General features: G+C 43.9%; 3 protein-coding genes and 2 pseudogenes across 9 annotated transcripts in view; 1 reads left to right on the top strand and 4 right to left on the bottom strand.

The window, feature by feature from the left end:
- LOC144695212 (uncharacterized) overlaps positions 1–23,355 on the bottom strand; it is a 303,141-nt gene that overhangs the window by 188,915 nt on the left and 90,871 nt on the right. The gene's annotated exons all lie outside the window — the stretch shown is intronic.
- LOC144695208 (uncharacterized) overlaps positions 1–23,355 on the top strand; it is a 267,173-nt gene that overhangs the window by 161,835 nt on the left and 81,983 nt on the right. The gene's annotated exons all lie outside the window — the stretch shown is intronic.
- LOC144695229 (uncharacterized) overlaps positions 1–23,355 on the bottom strand; it is a 105,690-nt pseudogene that overhangs the window by 70,996 nt on the left and 11,339 nt on the right. The gene's annotated exons all lie outside the window — the stretch shown is intronic.
- On the bottom strand, positions 1,240–22,955 carry LOC144695282 (uncharacterized). Its single transcript, XM_078566197.1, is given in 3 exon segments — positions 1,240–2,462; positions 2,465–3,758; positions 22,116–22,955. Coding segments are annotated over 3 exon segments (2,115 nt in total). The 5' UTR covers positions 22,854–22,955; the 3' UTR covers positions 1,240–2,379.
- LOC144696182 (U11 spliceosomal RNA) lies at positions 16,060–16,201 on the bottom strand (annotated as a pseudogene).

Raw genomic sequence — 23,355 nt, 5'->3', positions numbered from 1 at the left:
TTCATTCCTCAGGGTCAATGTCTTAACCAATCAAAGTCAAGCTGCCTGGTTTAAATTTCAAACAATGTTTGGCAGTTAACTGTCAGTCACTATTAACTGGTGCATTCTCCATGGCAGTGCCTCTACCAACCACTTGCCAACCAATCAACACTCTCTTCTCATACAGTATAATGTTGTTCCTTCCCCTGACATTGAGATTCTTGCAATTGTCCTGATGAGTGCGAAACGAAAAGCTTCAACAAAACGTCTTTTTTCCGGAATACTGAAGTTCTGTACAACCAAATGACTATTAATCACTGGATTGTTAATCTAGCACCATAACAATTTAGCTGTCATACCTGGAGACACATTTATTGAATGTCTCTGAATGCCTTCTTAAGGTCTCAGCCTTTCCCTTGCAACCCTTTCGATTTATCAAGACTTCATATTTCTATTCTTTTCTGATTCTCACCCCAGTGACTGTCAGGCCACGACTGGCCAGGCCATTGGTCCTGACTGTCACTGAGCTGATTTAATTGGTTCTTAATTACATCTTCCAGTTGATGACACCCAGTGCAAAAGGATGGCAATATATCACCCATAAAGAACAATGGCTTCATAATTCTTCCAGGTTTAATCTGATTTTAAACAAAGTCCTTTTCATTAGGATTAGATACCTCAGTGTCTTGTGGTTCCTGCCTCATGGGGTTTTCTTGCAATGTCCTCATACTTTAACTGAAAACTGTTTGCATTTGCAAAGGTTGAGAATTTAAAACTTTAATTACTCAAAATCAATTAATCACTCCCGTTTGTTTATTATATGGATAGATAAAAATACATGAATCAAAAATCAATTACATAGGTTGTTGATAACATAACTGATTAAATACATAACTCAATCAGGGCTTAATCTAGGCTTTGAATTAATCTTAATACAGTGATACAATAATGCAGGAGACAAAATGGATGAAGAAGCCACTATCGTTAGCCTTAAAATGGCTTATTTGATCTTGTGTTATTAACTTATTCAGGACTCTTGGCTTCAATCGGTTTCTTTTAATAAAAACGGAGTCCTTTATTGAAAATCTAATTCTAACCACCCCAAGACTACCTACAGAGAGAAGAACCAGGAGAAAATTGCTCCCTCCATCCCGTGCCCTTCCCTTCTGTCTCCCTGTCCCCTAAGCATGTGCTGATCCCACGACTACATGTCATCGCTGCCTTGGATGCTGTGGGTCTTCTTCTTCTGACCTGCTGTCAAACACATCTGAGGCTACACATCCCACACTGATGTTGTCAGTTTGAAAGCCTCCGAGCATGAAGAAGGCTATTCCCATACTAGAAATCTCTGTCAAATGTTTACCAGGGGAACTGAGACAGCAGCTGCAATAAGTGAGGTTTTATTCAGATGGGACAATGACAAGTTTAAATCCCCACCTGATCTGCTGCTCAAAGTCGCCTCCGTTTCACCGGTCAGTTTCCCAAGCTTCAGGAAACTCCTGTTATTCATATTTGGAGGAATTTGAATTCTAAACAATGTTCCATGTAGTGTGTAGAATGGTTACTGACCTCAAACCTTTATTTACATATGATGACATCAGAGGTCACATTAATATGGGAAGCCACAGTGGAAAAAGGGATATACCCAAACATCCCCCTTTTTGTTTGCAAGTTACACCATATAAATAGTCCATAAAGAAAATTATCACACTTGAACAAAAAAACTTGTTGTTCTTTGTTCTTAGTCTGTTCCTGCACACACACTTCAAACCTATTCTTTAAAGCATCAAGTCTTCACTTCCAAATGATATCTCTGCAAATGAAGTAACATCCTTTGTAAACACTTTGGAGCAATTTGAAGCAGTTCGACTAAGATGCTTTGAAGTGGCTTATGGTCAAACTGTACCATCACTTTCTCTCTCCCAAACAGGTACTGGTTGAAATGCTCACAAGCAAAGACAATAGCCAGGCTCTCTTTCTCAATCTGTGCAAGGCGTCGTTCAGTTTGTGTTAATGCTCTGGATACAAACACAACTGGTTGTCCTCGCTGCATGAGGGTTGCTCCAAGTCCTGTTTCACTGGCATCTCACTGAAGGGTGACTTCACCAATGACATCATTGTACCTCAGCACTGGTGTTGTTGTCACTAGTTGTTTGATGTGAGTGAAAGCTGCTTCTTGTTCTGTGCCCCTATACCACTGAACACCCTTTGCAGTGAGATTGTGTAGAGATTCACACTGATGACAAATGGAGTAAAAAATTGGCTAGGTAGTTCCTGTGTGGATTCAGTGATGTTCCAGGAGGTCCAACAATTGTGTCAAGGATTTCTGACAGAACTCACAATGATATCTCACATCGAATACATCAAGAAAGCTTTACCACAAACCTCACACTTGAATGGTTACTTCCTTGTGTGGATCCTCTGGTGGTACAGGAGTTTAGATGACTCTAAGTATGATTTGTTGCACACCCCACACTTCACAGTTTCTCCTCTATGTGCATCCTCTGGTGTCTCAGGAGAACAAAGGAGCGGGTGAACGCCTTGTTACAAACCTCACACCTGAAAGGTTTTTCCCCCGTGTGAATCCTCTGGTGTATCAGTAGAGCCGAGGACATCACAAAAGCTTTATCACAAACCTCGCACGTGAATGGTTTCTCTCCAGTGTGGATGCGTTGGTGGCTGCGGAGGCTCGATGACTGTGAGAATGATTTGTCACACACCTCGCATGTGAATGGTTTCTCCCCTGTGTGAATCCTCTGATGGACCAAGAGCTTCGCTAACTGCCTGAAGGCTTTGTCACACATCTCACACTTGAACGGTCTCTCCCCAGTGTGAATGCGTTGGTGAACACGGAGCTCTGTTGACCTTGTGAATGATTTTTCACACACCTCACACATGAATGGTTTCTCCCCTGTGTGAATCCGTTGGTGGTTTTGGAGACTCGATGACTGCGTGAAGGCTTTGCCACACACCTTACACTTGAACGGTCTCTCCCCAGTATGGATGCGTTGGTGTAGACAGAGATTCTGAGACCGTGAGAATGATTTGTCACACACCTCACACTTGAATGGTTTCTCCCCTGTGTGGACTGTCTGATGGAACAGAAGCTTTGATAACTGTGAGAATGATTTGTCACACACCTCACATTTGTATGGTCTCTTCCCTGTGTGAATTTGTTGGTGGACATGGAGGTTCGATGACTGTGAGAATGATTTGTTGCACACCTCACACTTGAATGGCTTCTCCCCTGTGTGAATGCGTTGGTGTGTGCGGAGGGTCGATGATTCCAAGAATGATTTATCACACACCTCACACGTGTATGGTTTCTCCCTGGCGTGAATGCGTTTGTGGACACAAAGGTCTGATGACCGTGAGAATGATTTGTCACACACCTCGCATGTGAACGGTTTCTCTGGGATGTGAATGCGTTGGTGGTTGAGGAGGTGCGATGACTGCAAAAATGATTTGTCACACACCTCGCACGTGAATGGTTTCTCCCCTGTGTGAATGCGTTGATGTACACGGAGGGCCGATGACCACGAAAATGACTTGCTGCACACTTTACATGTGAACGGTCTCTCTCCAGTGTGAATGCGTTGGTGCGTGCGGACATCCGATGACCTTGAGAATGATTTGTCGCATACCTTGCACGTGAATGGTTTCTCACCTGTGTGAATCCTCTGATGCTCCAGGAGATGTGATGACTGAGAAAATGATTTTTCACACACCTCGCACGTAAATGGCTTCTCTCCTGTGTGAATCCTCTGGTGTCTCAGGAGCTTTGCAGATGTCACAAAAGCTTTATCACACACTCCACATTTCAATTGTTGTTCTTCCATGTGGTAGCCCTTGTCTTAACAGTTGTTGCAAGAGATGCACCTTGAGTGTTAGAAGATCTTATGAGCCTGTGGAGCCCTCCGCACACACCTCATACTTGAACAGCTTCTCACCTGTCGGAATGAGTCAGTGGTTCATGAGGCTCGATAAATAATTGAAGCCAACTGATTTCCAAATGAAGGTTTCACTGCCCAATCTTCTCTGTGTTGAGCAATGCTGTGAAGGGACTGGATGTCTTCCCATAGTTGTGCAGTTGTTCCTTGGATGATGGTCAGGATCTATCTGTAGTGTCTATCCTCTCTGTATTCTCTGGTGCAGTATGGTGCAATCCCTCTGTAAAACAGGAAAAGGAAACATGATTTCCTCCAACTCTCTCTCCTCCTTTGTTGAAGGGGCTGACTCCTCAGTTAGAGACTGTTCCACAGTGAGTGCCAGTCTGCTATTCCCCTGTGTGGGGGATCAGATGCGAGTCCCTCTTCTTTTCCTCACTTGACTGTCATACGCCCTCTGTTTCCAGCAGGGACACTGGATAGTGACCAGGAGCAGACAACGTGGCTACTTTCTTTCCTCCGCCCACTCCCCCATCTTCCCAGGCACCGTGAGGGCAATGGAAAAGACAGTCGGGCAGAGTGTAAAACAGGCTATCAATTCACTATGAGCTCGAGTCGTGCTGGTGAAGACCAGTTTTACCCTTAGAGTATGTGTTCAATATAAAAAACACTCAGGAGAAATATGAATTCAATGGAGATTTTGAAATTTCTCCTCTTTTCCCAAATTATTTGAAGAAAACACACTGGGCAGTAAGTGCGAGAAGCTAAGGAAAACATTGCTTCAGTGTAGCTGATTGAAGGGTTCTGGTTTATCCTGGGAAATTAGATACACTGCACTCACTCAGACTGCACATCCTAAATTCAGCTATCAGGCACAGCACTGGACAAATCAAATTCAAGCCCAGGCTTTTGGGAAAGGCCAAGGCCTTCAGGTAAAATCTTTAAAATAGGCATTAAAAGACGTTTCAATAAACATGTCTCTGCACCTCCCAGATAATTACACCTCACCTTCTCATATTCAGTAATGACCCTTCAACAAAACTCAGCCTGTAAATCAGAAGGGAAATGCTTCCAATAAACACACTCAATATCCAACACACAGCTCCAGTCAAACAGTTCAGCACAAAGCACCGAGTAAACAGCTCTCTCACAGAATCTCACAGTGCAGAAGAGGCCCTTCGGCCCATCAAGTCTGCACCAACACGTGAGAAACACCTGACCTACCTACCTAATCCCATTTACCAGCACTTGGCCCATAGCCTTGAATGTTATGATGTGCCAAGTGCTCATCCAGGTACTTTTTAAAGGATGTAGGCAACCCGCCTCCACCACCCTCCCAGGCAGTGCATTCCAGACCATCACCACCCTCTGGGTAAAAAGGTTTTTCCTCACATCCCCCTAAACCTCCTGCCCCTCACCTTGAACTTATGCCTCCTTGTGACTGACCCTTCAACTAAGGGGAACAGCTACTCCCTATCCACCCTGTCCATGCCCCTCATAATCTTGTACACCTCGATCAGGTCGCCCCCTCAGTCTTCTGTGCTCCAACGAAAACAACCCAAGTCGATCCAACCTCTCTTCATAACTTAAATGTTTCATCCCAGGCAACATCCTGGTGAATCTCCTCTGCACCCCCTCCAGTGCAATCACATCCTTCCTATAATGTAGCAATCAGAACTGCACACAGTACTCCAGCTGTGGCCTAAGGTTCTGTACAACTCCAACATGACCTCCCTACTTTTGTAATCTACGCCTCGATTGATAAAGACAAGTGTCCCATATGCATTTTTCACCACCCCACTAACATGCCCCTCTGCCTTCAGAGATCTATGGACACACACGCCAAGGTCCTTTGTTCCTCAGAACTTCTCAGCTGGATGTTCTCACACAGCATAAGGGGCATTTCCACACCTGATTCCCCACAGGATAGTCAGACTGCCTGAAGATTAGTGTGGATATTATGTGATGTAATTATTATAAATTGTGTTCGTTCACTCACCATCTCCTGAGTTGGTTTTGAGTCCCTACAGGAAGTGAAGCAGCTGTGGAACAGGAAGGGGAGGGAATGGGCAGAGTGGGTGGGGCTCTCTGATTGACGTCTCTCACAGCCAATCCAAATATTTCTGGAGTAACATGAGTTTCCTGAAGTTTGGGAAACTGACCGGTGAAATGGAGGTGACTGAGCAGCAGATCAGGTGGGGATTTAAACTTGTCATTGTCCCATCTGAATAAAACCTCACTTATTCCAGCTGCTGTCTCAGTTCCCCCGGTAAATGTTTGACAGAGATTTCTAGTGTGGGAATAACATTCTTCATCCTCGGAGACTTTCAAACTGACAACATCAGTGTGAGATGTGTAGCCTCAGATGTGTTTGACAGATCAGAAGAGGAAGACCCACAGCATCCAAGGCAGCGATGACGTGCAGTGGTGGGATCAGCACATGCACAGGAGAGAGGGGGACAGGAGAGAGGAACAGTTTACAGACGAACAGAGAAGAGAGGGAGAGGGGGGAATGACCCAGTGCTCAGTGAGTGAACCTGTTGTCAGATTGTCACTCTGTGACTGCTGAGTGTCTTGGGAATGATTCTTCCTCCCTCACCAGACCTCTCTGCCGGCCTCTTGCTAGAAACTAGATAAGCACATGAGTGAGAAAGGAACAGAAGGATATGCTGATAGGGTGAGATGAAGAGGGGTGAGAGGAGGCTCGTGTGAAGCATAAACACCAGCCTGGACCAATTGGGCTGAATGGCCTGTTTCTGCACTGTAATTCTATGTATGTAACTTTCCCTGGTTGGATTTGAACTCGCAATCTCTGGATTGTTAATCCAGCACCATAGCAATTTGGAGACACATTTATTGAAATGTCTTTCAATGCCTTCTTTAAAGATTTAAAGCATTTCCCTTCTGAATTACAGGCTGAGTTTGTTGATGGGTCATTACTGAATATGAGAAGGTGAGGTGTAATTATCTGGGAGGGGCAGAGACACATTTATTGAAATCTCTTTTAATTCCTTTAAAGGCCTCGGCCTTTCCCAAAAGCCTGGGCTTGGATTTGATAGTTTTGCCCAGTGCTGTAGCTGATAGCTGAATTTGGGATGTGCAGTCTGAGCGAGTGCAGTGTATCTAATTTCCCAGGATAAACCAGAACCCTTCAATCAGCTACACTGAAGCAATATTTTCCTCAGCTTCTAGCACTTCCTGCCCAGTGTGTTTTCTTCAAATAATTTGGGAAAACAAAATCTCCATTGAGTTAACACTTCTTAGTGTTTTTTATATTAAACACATACTCTAAGAGTAAAACTGGTCTTCGCCAACACGACTCGAGCTCATAATGAATTGGTAGTCTGTTTTACACTCCGCCCGAATGTCTTTTCCATTGTCCTCACGGTGTCTGGGAAGATGGGGGAGGCCAGGTGGAGGAAAGAAAGTAGCCACGTTATCTGCTCCTGGTCACTATCCAGTGTCCTTGCTGGAAACAGAGGGTCTGTGACAGTCAAGCGAGGAAAAAGAAAAGACTTGCATCTGATCCCCCACACAGGGGAATAGCAGACTGGCACTCACTGTGGAACAGTCTCTAACTGAGGAGTCAGCACCTTCAGCAAAGGAGGAGAGGGAGTTGGAGGATATCATGTTTCCTTTTCCTGTTTTACAAAAGGATTGCACCGTACTACACCAGAGAATACAGAGAGGGTAGACACCACAGATAGATCCTGACCATCACCCAATGAACAACTGCACAACTGTGGGAGGACATCCAGTCCCTTCACAGCATTGCTCAACACAGAGAAGGTTGGGCAGTGAAACCATCATCCGGAAATCGGTTGGGTCAGGGGAGCTTTGACATATCATCAGATCTGAAACTGGTCAGTGCTGTGGAACCTTCCATCAGAACCAACCTTTCCGAAAGTTCGGCTGTGGGTGATCGGTCAGGGTGAGGCTGGGAAGAAGTGTGAGTGGCTCCATGTGTGGTGAGAGCTTCAATCATTCTTTGAGCCCTCATGAACCACTGACTCATTCCTACAGGTGAGAGGCTGTTCAAGTGTGAGGTGTGTAAGGAGAACTCCGCAAACTTACAAACACGGTGCATCTGTTGTCCCACATGTAACACAAGGGCAGCTACATGGGAGAAAAACGATTCAAGTGTGAGTTATGTGACCAGCCTTCACACAGTTGTTGGCATGAATCACCGGCGCATTCACACGGGAGAAACCATTCAAGTGTCAGGTGTGTGACAAATCATTCACACGGTCATCGTACCACCTGGTCCATCAGAGTATCCACACAGGGAAGAAACCCTTCAAGTGTGAGATTTGTGGTAAAGTTTTTGTGGCGTCTTTAAGCCTCCTGGGACATTAGTGGATTCACATAGGGGAGAAACTCTTCAGGTGTGTTGTTTGTGATAAAGCTATCACCAATTTCTCCTATGTCCTGAAGCACCAGCGCATTCACATTGGAGAGAAACCATTCAGGTGTGAGCTGTTTGGCAAGTCTTTCACAGTCAGCATATCTCCTGATCCATCAACACACTCACAGAGGGGATAAACCTTAACCGTGTGAGTTCTGTAATGAAGTCTTTACACAGTTGTCGGCCCTCCTGGAACATTAGTGAACCCACAGGGGAGACAAACCCTTCCAGTGTGACGTGTGACAGGATTGTTTCACCTCATCCTCCTCTCTCGCCATACACCAACATCTCCACACGGACATGGAGCTGGGTCACCTGGTTCCCCTGCACTGAGTTGTCCGTGTTGTGTGAAGAAATCTGTATTTGTAAATGTAATTTGCATTTTTTTGAGGCAAGCTTCACCTCAAAAGAGAAGCTGAACTGAGAATGAAACTAAAAGGCAAGTCGAAACAGTAAACACAGCAATGAAACTGAACTTCCCAATCTCCAAGGAAATCAGGAGCAAGCTGAGGTTGGGAAATCAAAATTAAAACTTGTTGAATGATATAAAAGGACACAAATCAGTCCAAGCCGTGCAGTAGCAGTTGTCGAGTCCACTGGAGCAGAACAAACAAGCTGAAGAAGGAGAGGCTGGATCCAGAAGCTGAGAATAAGCAAAGAGTACAAGCTGCTGCTGCTGTTTCTGTTACTGGAAGACAGGGCCGTCCCTAGGAGGGTGCAGTCCTGGGGCAAATCACACCGTGTAGGCACCCCTGTAACATTTTTAGATAAGTTTCCGGCTGGGCCCCTGAATGTGTGTGTGAAAAGGAGCACCAGCAGCGTCCCATCTACTGAGCATTCAGCTACAGGTACTATTGGCTGCGATAACGGTGTCACACGTAAAACTACACCTTGCTTCCGAGGCTGAACATCATTGTTTGCTCTCCCTTTGTTAAGGAGAAATCCATAATCTCTATGGGATTCCGTTATAACATTTTTACTAACACCCCCAAACCCCAACTAGAGAAAGCTTTAAGGCCAGAGTTTTCCAGCCCCTCATGCCGGTGGGATTTTCCAGACCCGCCAGTGTGTATGGAGCTTTCAATGGCTCACCAACCCTGTCACGGGGGGATCCCGCCACAGAGGGTGTGCTGGAACATTCCGGCCTACATGTCGGAGTGAAGACATTCCCTTCGTTCAACTCTGTTTTTAAAAATTACAAACACAATGCAATAAATATTCAACTTTTTTTTAAAAATGACTGTCTATGGTTCTTCATCACTTCCTATAATGCTTTCCGGACCCCTAAATTTGTTGTCCCCGTCAACTAATTTCAACGAGTGTACCCGAATAGTCATGCAGTAAAATGACTGTTTTACTATCTGTACCTATGCCTTTCCACTTGTTAAATCCTTCTCTTTTATAGTTTACCATGTCTCCCTGATTGAAAATAGTTTCCGATTATCATACATTATGTCTTACAGCTCACCAAATTCTTTCTGAAACTTTGGCTTTAAGAAATGATCCTCTACCCATGTGTAGTGCATTTAAGTGCTCAGAAAATGCTGATCGTAGTTCCCTCCCAAGCTGGGGGATGATCACTCAGAACTGAAGGAATTTTTGGATTTCTACCAAAAACCAATTGATATAGACTACAGCCCCCAACCATCTGCAGTGAATTTTTGGTATAGACAGCTCGTGCTACAGCTGATGTTAATTTACATCTTGGTCTATCCACCAATATTTTACGAAGCATCGCATCTATAACCACGTGATTCCTTTCACACACTCCGTTACTAAAAGGGCTTTCTGCTGCTGTATTCATAACTGTTATATTCATGTTTTTGCACATATTCCAAAACTCATCATTAGCAAATTAGCCCCCCCCTCACCGTCCCCCAATGATCAGTGAGGAATTTCACTGGTGGTCTCAATTTGGTCCCTATCCACTTCTCCATTGCCTGATCCACAATTATTTTCTTTACTGTATATAACTGTCGACTGGCTAAACCTTGTTGCCAAATCCATGAAATGTAAAATAAAAATGTTCTTTTCTTTATCCCACACCTTTAAATCTATCGCCACAACTTCATTGAAATCCCTCGCTAAGGGTAGACTCACTATCAGCCGGGACAGTGTCCTTCTGTATTTCTTACATATATCACATCTATCACTTATCTCCTCTAAGTTAATGTACTCTCCATCCCTTAGCGAATTTTTAATCGGTGGGAAGATGAGTAGGCGAACTGCCGATGCAATTTTAACACAAATTGCTTTTTGTCCTGTAAATTCCTTTCCTCTGATGCTAATAACACTTCTAACTTTTCTACTTAGGAAATTAAAGGTTTCGTTAAAGGAATACAGTAGTGTCCAGATTGCATAAATTGTAAATCCACAGGTTTTCCAAATACAATGACCATGTCATTTTCCATGTCTAGCTTCATTTGCACTTTCTTCATCGATGTCCTGATCAACAGTAATGATATTTTGCTAGACGCTACATCTGTGCTGATGAAGTGATTGACTCCAGCTGTCTTACAGGGAATCACTAACCTTTTTAAAGATTTCATGGTATTATCATCTCCAAATCTAAAACTGGTGGAACTCTCATATTCCTTAACCTTATTCCAGTCCTTGTCATTTAAGGAGTCTAAGTAGCATTTTAAACAGGCTGTTCCACAGGCCATAGACGTGTATCCGCTATTTAACAGCGCACAATTGAAGGACTCTGCAACTGAAACATTCATCACCGGGCTGAGACTTCTCGTAACTAATACAGTGCCTTCTCTTTGGTCAATATCTCCATCATCTTCTGAGTCTTCTGTCTCATGTTTAATTTCAAACAACTTATATCATTTAGGACAGTTTATTGCATAATGGTATTTCAAATTGCATCTAAAACACCGATTGACCACACCCTGGGCATTTCTGGGGTTGGTTCTTTTGTTGTAAATCCCTAATAATTGTCCAAGGTTTTCTGTCCCCATTGTTTCTAGTTACAAATCTCCTTTCATACTGATGCCTGCGTTCTGTTTCTAAGCGATCTCGCCATCCCGTTAACATTGTATCCTCCATTTTCTGTCTTACTGCCAAATGACTGATTTGCGCCATGAATGCAATGGAAAGGAACGTTTTCTGTGGAAGTTTTTTTTAGAGCTTCTGACATCTGTTCTAGCAGTGTGTGTCTTTCTGCAAATTTAGCTCCTGTTAGAACTAGAAGCCTGCCCATATTGGATACTTTGGCACTGTCTCGTAACTTAGTGTTTATCTTAGTGTTTAATTTGACTGCCACCTCTCTTCAAGGAATGTCTACCTTGAAGAAGTATTGCTCTTCTTTCCGACAGGATTTCTGCCTATCTCTTTTGCCTTGTTCACCTTCATTGCTTTCCATTTCTCTCCTGGTGTTTGACAAGGTGTTTACTAAAACTCGCTTTCACAGCCATACTTCATTCCTCAGTGACTGTCTCCATCTCCGACTTACCCCACGTGAATTCCAACTGAAGTTCCATCCCTCGTGTTTCGAACCCACCCAGGATTACCGGTATCTCCGGGACATACAACGCTCCTCGGACTGCTGTTCTCGTCGCATCCTGAGATCCACACTCAGTGCCATGCACCGCCATATAAACACACTCGACTTCTCCCTCCAGCAGCACCGACTCACCCTATTTCTAAGCTGTCCTTGCCCCCAGTTTCATTTTGTTCTTCGTCTCATCCGATGCCTCAACAAGAAACTGTCTCTTTCTTTCAGATGCAAAGGAACGCAAGCTCCAACAACTCATCAACACCAACACCCATCCAGGACCCTCCACCCCTGCCCATCCCTCTGTCCCCATCCCGTCTTCCAATCCCAGCCCTGGCCATGTTTTCACCATACCCTCTGACCTTCCCCTCTCTGATGCTGAACGTTCGGTGCTCAGCAAAGGACTTAGTTTCATACCCTTACGTCCTCATCTCAATGAATTTCGGGCTCGGCACGATGCTGAACTCTTCTTCCACCGCCTTCGTCTCTGTGCTCACTTCTTTGGGCAGGAGTCCTCTCCCCATTCAACAGATCCTTTTACCCACCTCCGATATTCTCCCTCCGCCTGGACCCCCACCCTCTGGATTTTTACCTGCTCTTGATCTTTTCATTGAGAACTGTCGACGTGACATCAGTCGTTTCAATTTCTCTGCTCCTCTCACCCACTCTAACCTGTCTCTTTCTGAACTTGCTGCACTCCGTTCGCTCAGGTCCAACCCTGACTTTGTTATCAAACTTGCTAACAAGGGTGGTGCTGTTGTTGTTTGGCGCACTGACCTCTACCTCACAGAGGCTAGGCGTCAACTCGCAGGCACTTCCTCCTACCTCCCCTGGACCATGACCCCACTGAACATCAAGCCATTGTTTCCAGGACTGTCACTGACCTTATCTCCTCTGGAGATCTTCCCTCCACAGATTCCAACTTCATAGTCTCCCAGCCTCGGACGGCCCACTTCTACCTCCTACCCAAAATCCACAAACAGGGCTGTCCCGGCAGACCAATTGTGTCAGCCTGTTCCTGCCCCACGGAACTCAGTTCTCGCTATCTTGACTCCATTCTCTCTCCCTTTGTCCAGTCTCTTCCCACCTACATCCGCAATTCATCTCAAGCCCTACATCATATCAACAATTTCCAGTTCCCTGGCCCCAACCGCCTCCTCTTCACCATGGACGTCCAATCCCTCAATACCTCCATCCCCCACCGGGATGGCCTGAGGGCTCTCCACTTCTTCCTTGAACAGAGGCCTGAACAATCCCCATCCACCACTACTCTCCTTGTCTGGCTGAACTTGTTCTCTCACTGAACAATTTCTCCTTAAACTCGTCTCACTTCCTCCAAATAAAAGATGTGGCTATGGGTACCCGCATGGGCCCCAGTTATGCCTGTCTCTTTATGGGGTATGTGGAACATTCCTTGTTCCAGTCCTACTCCCACAACTCTTTCTCCGGTACATCAATGACTGCTTCGGTGCCGCTTCATGCTCTCGTCTGGATCTGCAAAAATTTAATAATTTTGCTTCCAATTTCCACCCCTCCATCATTTTCACGTGGTCCATCACTGACACTTCCCTTCTCATCCTTGACCTCTCAGTCTCAATTTGTGGTGATAGACTGTCCACCAATATTCATTACAAGCCTACCAACTCCCACAGCTACCTTGACTACAGCTCCTCACACCCTGCTTCCTGTAAGGACTCCATCCCATTCTCTCAGTTCCTTCGCCTCCGTCGCATCTATTCTGATTATGCCACTTTCAAAAACAGTTCCTCTGACATGTCTTCCTTCTTCCTTAACCGAGGTTTTCCACCCACGGTGGTTGACAGGGCCCTCAACCGTGTCCGGCCCATCTCCCGCGCATCCGCCCTCACGCCTTCTCCTCCCTCCCAGAACCATGATAGGGTCCCCCTTGACCTCACTTATCACCCCACCAGCCTCCACATTCAAAGGATCATCCTCCGCCATTTCCACCAACTCCAGCATAATGCCACCACCAAACACATCTTCCCGTCACTACCCCTGGCGGCATTTCACAGGGATCATTCCCTCCGGGACACCATAGTCCACTCCTCCATCACCCCCTACCCCTCAACCCATCCAACGGCACCTTACCATGCAACCGCAGAAAGTGCAACACCTGCCCCTTTACTTCCCCCCTCCTCACCGTCCAAGGGCCCAAACACTCCTTTCAAGTGATGCATTTCACTTGCACTTCCCTAAATTTAGTCTACTGCATTCGCTGCTCCCAATGCGGTTTCCTCTACATTGGAGAAACCAAACGCAGACTGGGTGACCGCTTTGCAGAACACCTTCAGTCTGTCCACAAGCATGACCCAGACCTCCCTGTCGCTTGCCATTTCAACACACCACCCTGCTCTCATGCCCACATGTCCGTCCTTGACCTGCTGCATTGTTCCAGTCAAGCTCAAGGCAAACTGGAGGAACAGCACTTCATCTTCCAACTAGGTACTTTACAGCCTTCTGGACTGAATATTGAGTTCAACAACTTTAGATCATGAACTCTCTCCTCCTTCCCCACCCCCTTTCTGATCCCCCTTTTTCCAATAATTTATATATATTTTTCTTTTCCCACTTATTTCCATTATTTTTAAATGTATTTCCATCCATTGTTTTATCCCTACCTTTTAGCCTATTTCAATTCCCCCCCACCCACCCCCACCCTACTAGGGCTATCTGTCCCTTGCTCATCCTGCTTTCCACCCTTAATGTCCCCATTAGCACATTTCTTAGCTAATATCACCACCGTCAACGCCTCTTTGTCCTTTTGTCTATGACATCTTTTGGCAATCTCCACCTATCACTGGCCCTCTATCCAGCTCTACCTATTCCGCCCCCCCTTAAACCACCTTATATTTCACCCCTTTTCTATTTTTTCTTAGTTCTGATGAAGGGTCATTCGGACTCGAAATGTTAACTGTGTTCCTCTCCGCAGATGCTGTCAGACCTGCTGAGTTTTTCCAAAGTATTTTTGCTTTTGTTCTCGCAACTTGAACGCCAGCATTGATTGGGGAATTTCTAGATGGAACTTTTGCAATCTTGCATATAGTCTGAATTCCATTTTGTAATCTTCTATGCAACTTCATAAATTTGTCAAAATCGGACCATGCTTTGTAAGCATTTAATAAATCATCTTTTTGATAAGATTTTATCCATAAAATCTAATAATGTTTCCAAGCCTTCATCCGTGTCCAATTGCTCAGGCTCCAACTCCGAAAATACTTTGCATCTTATTTTGCTTTCACACAATATCACAAGTGCCAAGGCTATTCTCTTTTTGCTTTGGCAAGAACGTAACCAATGTCCACATGGTTACTTCATTTTTCTATTGATCATATGGTTGAAGTTCAGAAAATATTGGTGGGTAATCATACCCAACACGCTACAATTTGATTCAGCCATTTTTGAGTGACTCCAAACCACTCTGCTCTTAAAGTTAACTCTAAATGCAGTCTTTTGTTTGAAGAAAGCTTAGTTTCCAATCTTTTACTTACAAGCAGTAGCCACCCCCCTGCTCCCACTGTTAAGCTCCAATGGCTGCTTGGCAATGAAGACAGAAACCAAGACTGACTCCTTCAGATGGAGTTTTATTCCTGGTGCAAAAATCTCTCTATAGAACAAGTTGTCTCACCTGTTTTCCATACCAAATGCGTACTTAGCTTGTTAACCAATAATTACCAATTGAACTTCTTGTGAGTTAACTGTTTCCTTCTCCAACAGAGGTAAGCTATGTAATTAGTATCACAGACAGGATAAAGCAACAAGTTTGTCATATTTATATGCTAAACAATATTATATCAGGTGGGCTAGTCATCCAGTGAATGTCATTCAAGTAGTAAAAAAGGAAAATGGTGAAATGAATACACTTGAGGTTTCCAGTGATGAGTCAGAGATTGAAAATTCTCAGATCAAACCCCCGTAACGAAATTAGCCAATGCAGAGATGTTTAAAAAAATTTGGATTGAATATTACACCATCGTCCAGAGAAGTGTCAGTTCTTTTTTCTTTCCGGGAGTGGGACATGAACCCACAACCTTCTGACTCAAAGGCGAGGGTGCTATGAACTGAGCCACAGCTGACACCTCCCCAGAGAAGTGTCAGGGTGACATATCCAAAGCACTTAACAAATACAAGTCATTGTGCATTGGTAGACCAGGGCAAACAACTTTAGCTATGCATGACATTCATGTGGGGAATGCTACACCCATCTTAACGACTCAGTCCTGGAAAATTGGCTCAAATAAGGATGGAAGTTAAATTTATTTTTTTTGCGGAGCGCTGAGACAAACGATCACCAGCAGCTCCAAGAAACAAAAATTGTGCTTCCGAAATCTCTTGCTATCGAGTCAGCATGGATAAAATGCAAGCGCCTCGTCCATGTGCTATTCACAGCTGGACAATGATACCATTGAACCAAATCAAACCTCATTAGAAAGATCAATTTGCTTTAAGGTTATTGGTAGGTTCCACTAACAGATCAACACCAAGAAATTTCTGCTTTCATAACTCCAGACAGCCTGTGCCAATGTAAAGTTGTATCATTTGGAATGAAGAATGCACCAGCTACCTTTCAAACATTGACAAACCAAGTAATTGCTGGAGTAGACAACTGTGTACATCTGTTGATCTACAGTAACACTTGGGAAGAACATGTGGAACACCTAAGTGAACGATTTGCTAAATTACAAAAAGCTGATTTGGTGATAAATTTGGCAAAAAGTGAGTGGGGCAAGGTCGAATGTTGCCCAGAGGAGTTAAACTTAAAATAATTCTGGACTTCCTATCCCCAAAAAATGCGAAATACTAGTTCCTCGGAATCTGTGAGTTCTACCAGAAGTTTGTCCTGAATTTCAGTGCTGTTGTCACTCCATTAACAAACTTGCTGAAGAAAAATATAAAACTTAACTGGACGGAGTCTTGTCAGACTGCCTTTCAGAAGTTAAAGGCTGTGTTAATAATATTAATCAACAAACCTGTTTTGGCTGCTCTGAAGTTCAATAAATCATTTTAAATAGCTATTGATGACAGTGATGTAGACGTAGGAGTGGTATTGCTGCAAGTGAATGATACTGGTAGAGTGTCTAGTCAGTAATTTCTGAAGAAAACTTGATGCATGTCAACAAAAATACTCCACAATTGGGAAGGAAATGTTAAGTCTTGTCTTGTCTCTTCAACAATTTAAAGTGTACATTTCAAATAATCAAGGAGAGATATTAATTTACACCGATCATAATCCACTGGTGTTTTTGGAAAAAATCCACATGAAGTATCTTCAGTTGTTTCTCTGGAGTTTGATGCTGCAGCCCCACAACATTAACAGTGAGCATGTTGCTCAGAAAAACAATGTAATTACTGGTGCACTGTCTAGAGATTAAAGAAAAGGTGTAGGAGAAAAGGCAGTCTCCAGTTATGACAATCCTATGATGTTTAAATCCTGCAAATCCTACTAGTTATATTTATTTGCTTTTGCTTTGGTAAAGCCCTTATACCATTGTAAATACAATATCTGTAATTGTGAAATATGAAAAGGCTACCTGTACAGGATGTAACCAGCTATTTGTTAAAACGTTTATGATGAGAAACCTTCACTACAGTAAAGATTTATTTTTCCCAAGGGGATTAATTCATTTTTAATTCTGGATGTTAGAGTATAGCTCTACCCTCAAAAGTGACTTTTGGTGTGAAAAAGGTACTGTAGGGCTTCAGGAGTAAAATTAAACACTGAAAAAGCCTTTTTGCATGCTTCTCCTAGCTGTTAGGAACTATGACTGGATGGACTCTTCTTCCCTAGCCCAGTCTGCAGTGCTTTAATCTCTCCGTAACCACCTGCAGGGACAGCAAGCAGCAGTAATGGATTCCTCTGTCTGTGAATCTCTGCTTAAAGCTAAACCTCACAGTGTCAGCTATTTAGTCTCTGTTCCTGCATAAACTTTGCAGCTGGTACACTTATACGATTTAAGCTGTCCCAAATTTGAACAATCTTATCAGGATCTCATGCCTACTGTCTGGAGGGAGGTGCAATATCCCAGAACGAAAGTAGTGTAGGATTCCTAGAGTTGCAGAGTGAGTTAGTTGTCTTGACTTTTGCAGTTCTTTTTCTGCATGTGAAAGGGTTGAGGCTTATATAATTCTCAGTCAAATTTCCAAAAACCATGCTGCCACCATGTTGCACTCTTCTATTCTATGTAAACATACCAATCGTACAACAAAAATTGGTAAAACAATAATATTGGTTCTTTATTTGAAGATAAGACTATATAGAGACAAGTTAACTGGGAGATCATATAGATATTTGACTGATTTCAACCGCTACTGCTTGTATCCTGTGTGCAGAGGAGTCATAGGACTACTCAATCACATCCTGTTTCAATGGTAGGGGTTGACTGCAGTTTAATATACGCTTCCATAAACTTACATGTACATTATATCACAACTGCCTCTCCTGATCTCTAATTTCTTCCACCCCTCAGTACTGTGTTGAATTGTCAGCCATGAATTTTTTTTTGTGCTTTAGTCCTGGAGTGGGACTTGAACTCACAACCCTCTGACTCAGAGAACAAGGTTGTGGGATCAAGTCCAACTCTAGTTGGATTATTCCATGAACGCGGATTAAAGTTGTTGTCAAGGCCACACGAATAATTCCTCAGGCTCTGGGCTCCCTGTACAAACCCCACCCACCATTTATTGAAACACAGACATGTTGTAAAACGAGTGAAGAAATTATCCTGTAGATGTTGACACACTGCAGTGATCATGAAGCCAATCAGATCACAATGTACCACCCTTAAATAAAACTGCTTCAGTTGGTCACACACAATTTTTTTAAAAAATGTTTATTATAGTAAAATTTGACAAATATGCAACAACACAAGTGTACTTGTTGTGGCTGACAGTGTATTCTAGTTTGTGTTAGTTATATCAGTGCAATCCGGCTGAAATTAAACGTATCAGGAATTTTAAATATGTTACATCAAGTGTAAATTGAACTTTGATAATCTTTAACACTGGTTTATGAAACATCACCCAGGAAGCTGGTACCAACCACAGAAACGACCACTGCCCCAGGTGGGAATAATGAGAGTGGCGAGTTTGCTGATTGCGTCTGTTTGATGCGGCTCTTCAAATTACACTCAGAGTTTTTGGGGCATTCAGGCACCAACAGTCAGTCATATTCACGACTCCAGTCTATATGTTGTGGTCAGCAATTATTTCAGCAAACTACAGGCCCACAGATAATAGTTTATTTCAGTTGTGTCACATAAACAGGAGAAATAGTTAAAAATAGTTTAATGTAGTCATAATTACATTATTACCTCAATAACATTGTATGGAGTTTCTGCTTTGTTTTTTCATTTATGATAGTTTAAAATGGCGAACTTTCTCTCTATCCCTCTCATCTTTATAATGCTGGTGGAGGAGTGACGGGGAGGAGAGAGAGATTGGAGAGAGGAAGGGGAGGTAAGAGGAGGAGAGGTAGATCATAAGAATAAGAAATAGGAGCAGGAGTAGACAATTCAGACGAATGAGCCTGCTCCAACATTCAAAAAGATCATGGCTGATCTGACTGTGGCCTTAACTCCACTTGCCTGCCTGTTCCCCCCCACCCCATAACCCTTCACTCCCATGCAGATAAAAACTCTGTCTAACTTGGCTATCTTCAAGAAGGGAGATAAGTCACTTTGTGGAAACTATCGAGGTATTTTCCTCTTTGTCCATGGCAGGGAAAATCCTGACACACATTCCCCTGAATTGCCTATTTCCTGTGGTTAAGGAGGTCTTCCCAGGGACATAGTGACATCTGTGCATCAGCAACAGGTTCTATGTGGGTTAAGACCTTCTTTTGGTGATGTTTGGTGATCTGGTCAAAGGTTAAATTGGCCTTCTTGAAACAATTGGACTGATGGTGGGAGAGGTTCGAGACAGACACTGTTGAGACAGACAGTGCTTTGGAACAACAGCTCCCCTATGTGAGCACTGGAGGGTAAACAACACAGACAACTCTTAGTGTAAAGGAAGCAGGTGACCCGGCTCCAAGCCCGTGTGGAGATGTCGGTGTCTGGTGAGAGAGGAGGAGGTGAAACAATCCTGGCACACGTCTGTAAGATTTTGATAATATACTAATTTTAGGATTTTACATTAATTAGGACTAACAGTTTAGGTCTCCATGTTAACCACATTTTAAATAGATTAGCTTAAGTCCTTGCCTGCTGGGAGGACAGGTAAGTAAATAGTTAGGACAGGCTGCTAGCAAATTGCAGCTGTGAGACAGCTAAAGCAGCTCAGAGCTGTCAGTACTGTGAACAACATAGAAACGTAGAAAATAGGAGCAGCAGTAGGTCATTCAGCCCTTCAAGCCTGCTCCGTCATTCAATATGATCATGGATGATCCTCTATCCCAACTCTGTACTCCCGTTCTCTCCCCATACCCCTTGACGCCTTTAGAGTCCAGAAATCTATTTCCTTCTTAAATATATTGAGTGACTTGGCCTCCACCTTCTGTGATAGAGAATTCCACAGCTTCACCACCCTTTGAATGAAGAAGTTTCTCCTCATCTCAGTTCTAAATGGCCTATCCCGCATCCTGAGATTGTGACTCCTTGTTCTAAACCCCCCCAGCAAGAGGAGACATCATCCCTACATCCAGTCTGTCCAGCCCTCTCAGAATTTTATATATTTTAATGAGATCCCCTCTCATTCTTCTAAACTCCAGTGAATACAGATCTAGTCAACCCAATCTCTCCTCATACGACAATCCTGTCATCCCAAGAATCAGTCTGGTGAACCTTTGCTGCACTCCCTCACTGGCAAGTATATTCTTTCCTAGGTAGGGAGACCAAAACTGCACACGATACTCCAGGCGTGGTACAACTGCAGTAAGACATCCTTGGGATGTTGGTCTTGCAGATAAGAGTTAGGTGTCTAACTGTCCCAGGATGCTCTTAGCACCCTTTTCTTTTTGTTTTAAAAGTCAAACTAAGAACCACACAAGGACTTTGGAAAGAATAATAGCTCCACCCTCAGCATGAATCCCTCCCTATAGTGATAAGGGGTAGTACAACACACATACCTTTTAATGAGAATAGTCTTCCAATACACTGATCATTTAGGTGGATCAATTGAATCAGTCATTTAAGACATATCTGTTTTTTTATCTGTCCTGTTTCACCGCGAGAGACACCGTTTAACACCCCGGTATTAATGGCTTTTAGGACATGCATGACTAGTTCCTGTGTGTGTGTGTGTGTGTGAAAACAACTTGAGAAGACCAACTAGCCATATTTTTTGATAAGGATGTATCATGGGTTTATAGGAATGCCACTTGTACTTTTATTCAGGTAACATTTAGAAGTAGAATTGAGTACAAAGGATGAGCATTTGTTTTCAGTTCCTGTTTACTTGACTTGAGCCATGTAGGTGGGGAGAAAGCTGGTGATCTAACTTTTAACCAACTGAAAGGGTTAATACAAGCCGTGTCCTAATATGGCACAAGGAGCCTCAGAATTCGGGATAAATATTGGGGGTTCCGAGACATCTTCGACAGCATTACCAGGGCTTCTAGGGTAACACTCTTCTGAGGGGCAGATAGTGACCCATGGTGGGCAACATCAACAGAAGAGAAAGAATTCAAATATGCTGTCAGTACTCAGAGGGTCCGTGCCCTTTGAGGGTTTGTCCATGCTGTCTTCACAGCTTGTTAAGTATATTTAACATTTACTGCATAATTCTACCTTATTTACCATGCCTGTTTGTCTCTCTCTCTTTCTCTCGATGATTGTACCTTGTAGGTCAGCTCAACAGGACCATTGTGAACTTGGGATTTAAAAGTTAAGTTGGTTATGGATAGCAACAACTCCTCAAATCTAATCAGATCTGAATTCTTACACCTCACGCTGGAAGGGTTTGTCTCTGAAGTGGCTTTTCTTATGTTCCAGGAGGTCTGACAACTGTGTGAAGGCTTTATTACAGAACTCTCACCGATCGGGTTTCTCCCCTTTGTGAGTGGGTTTCACAATGTGCAAGGCTTGTCACATATCTCACACCTGAATGTTTCTCACCAGTGTGGATTCTCTGGTGCTTCAGGAGGTCAGAGGATTGGCTGAAAGCTCTGTCAGAAACATTGTCCCTGAAGTGTTTCTCCCCTTTGTGAATCCTCTGATGGAGAAGGAGGTTCAATAAGTTTCTGAAGGCTGTCGCTCACCTCACACCAGAAGGATTACTTCTCTGTGTGAATTCTCTGGTGTGTCAAGAGCCTCGTAGATGTGGCGAAAGGTTTATCACAAACAACACACTTGAAGGGTTTCTCTGCTGTGTGGATCCTCTGATGGACCAAGAGGCTTGATAAGCGTGTGAAGGATTTGTCACACACCTCACACTTGAAAGGTTTCTCCCCTGTGTGAATGCGTTCATGTATGAGGAAGTTTGATAACTGTGAAAATGATTTGTCACACACCTTGCACGTGAATGGTTTCTCCCCTGTGTGGATGCGTTTGTGTTCGCGGAGGTTCGATGACGTTGAGAATGATTTGTCACAAACCTCACATGTGAATGGCTTCTCACCTGTGTGACTGCGTTGGTGTGTGTGGAGATTCGATAACTGTGAAAAGGATTTGTGGCACACACCACACGTGAATGCCTTCTCTCCTGTGTGAATGCGTTGATGTACGCGCAGGGTTGCTAAGTACGTAAATGATTTGCTGCACGCCTCGCACGTGAACGGTTTCTCTCCTGTGTGAATGCGTTGGTGTCTACGGAGGGTCGATGAGTCCGAGAATGATTTCTTGCACACCTCACACGTGAAAGGCTTCTCCCCAGTGTGCATGCGTTGGTGTACGCGGAGGTGCGATGACTCTGAGAATGATTTGTCACACACCTCGCATGTAAATGGCTTTGCCCCTGTGTGAATGCGCTGGTGTCTGTGGAGATTTGATGACTGCGAAAATGATTTGTCACAAACCTCACACTTGAATGGTTTCTCCCTAGTGTGTCTGCGTCGGTGTTTCACGAGCCTCGATGACTGTACAAAGTCTTGGGCACACACTTCACACTTGAATGGTTTCCTTTCCATGTGACTGTTCAACAGATGCACCCTGCTGATAAGGAGATCTTAGGAGCCTGTGAAGCTCTCCTCACACACCTGACACTTGAACAGCCTCTCACAGAATCAGTCAGTGGTTCATGAGGCTCGATGAAGGATTGAAGCTCTCACCACACTTGAAGCCCACTCACACTTCTTCCCAGTCTCACCCTGACCAATCACCCACAGCCGAACCTTCAGAAAGATTGGTTCTGATGGAAGGCTCAACACCACTGACCAGTTTCAGATCTGATGATATGTCAAAGCTCCCCTGACCTGACCGATTTCCAGATGATGGTTTCACTGCCCAACCTTCTCTGTGTTGAGCAATGCTGTGAAGGGACTGGATGTCTTCCCACAATTGTGCAGTTGTTCCTTGGGTAATGGTCAGGGTCTATCTGCGGTGTCTATCCTCTCTGTATTCTCTGGTGTAGTACGGTGCAATCCTTCTGTAAAACAGGAAAAGGAAACATGATTTGGTCGAACTCCCTCT

Source organism: Cetorhinus maximus, chromosome 21 (genome assembly GCF_964194155.1).
Source record: "Cetorhinus maximus chromosome 21, sCetMax3.hap1.1, whole genome shotgun sequence".
Lineage (NCBI taxonomy): Eukaryota > Metazoa > Chordata > Chondrichthyes > Lamniformes > Cetorhinidae > Cetorhinus > Cetorhinus maximus.
The sequence above is the reverse complement of the archived record's forward strand: the minus strand, read 5'-3'. Positions and strand labels throughout refer to the sequence as shown.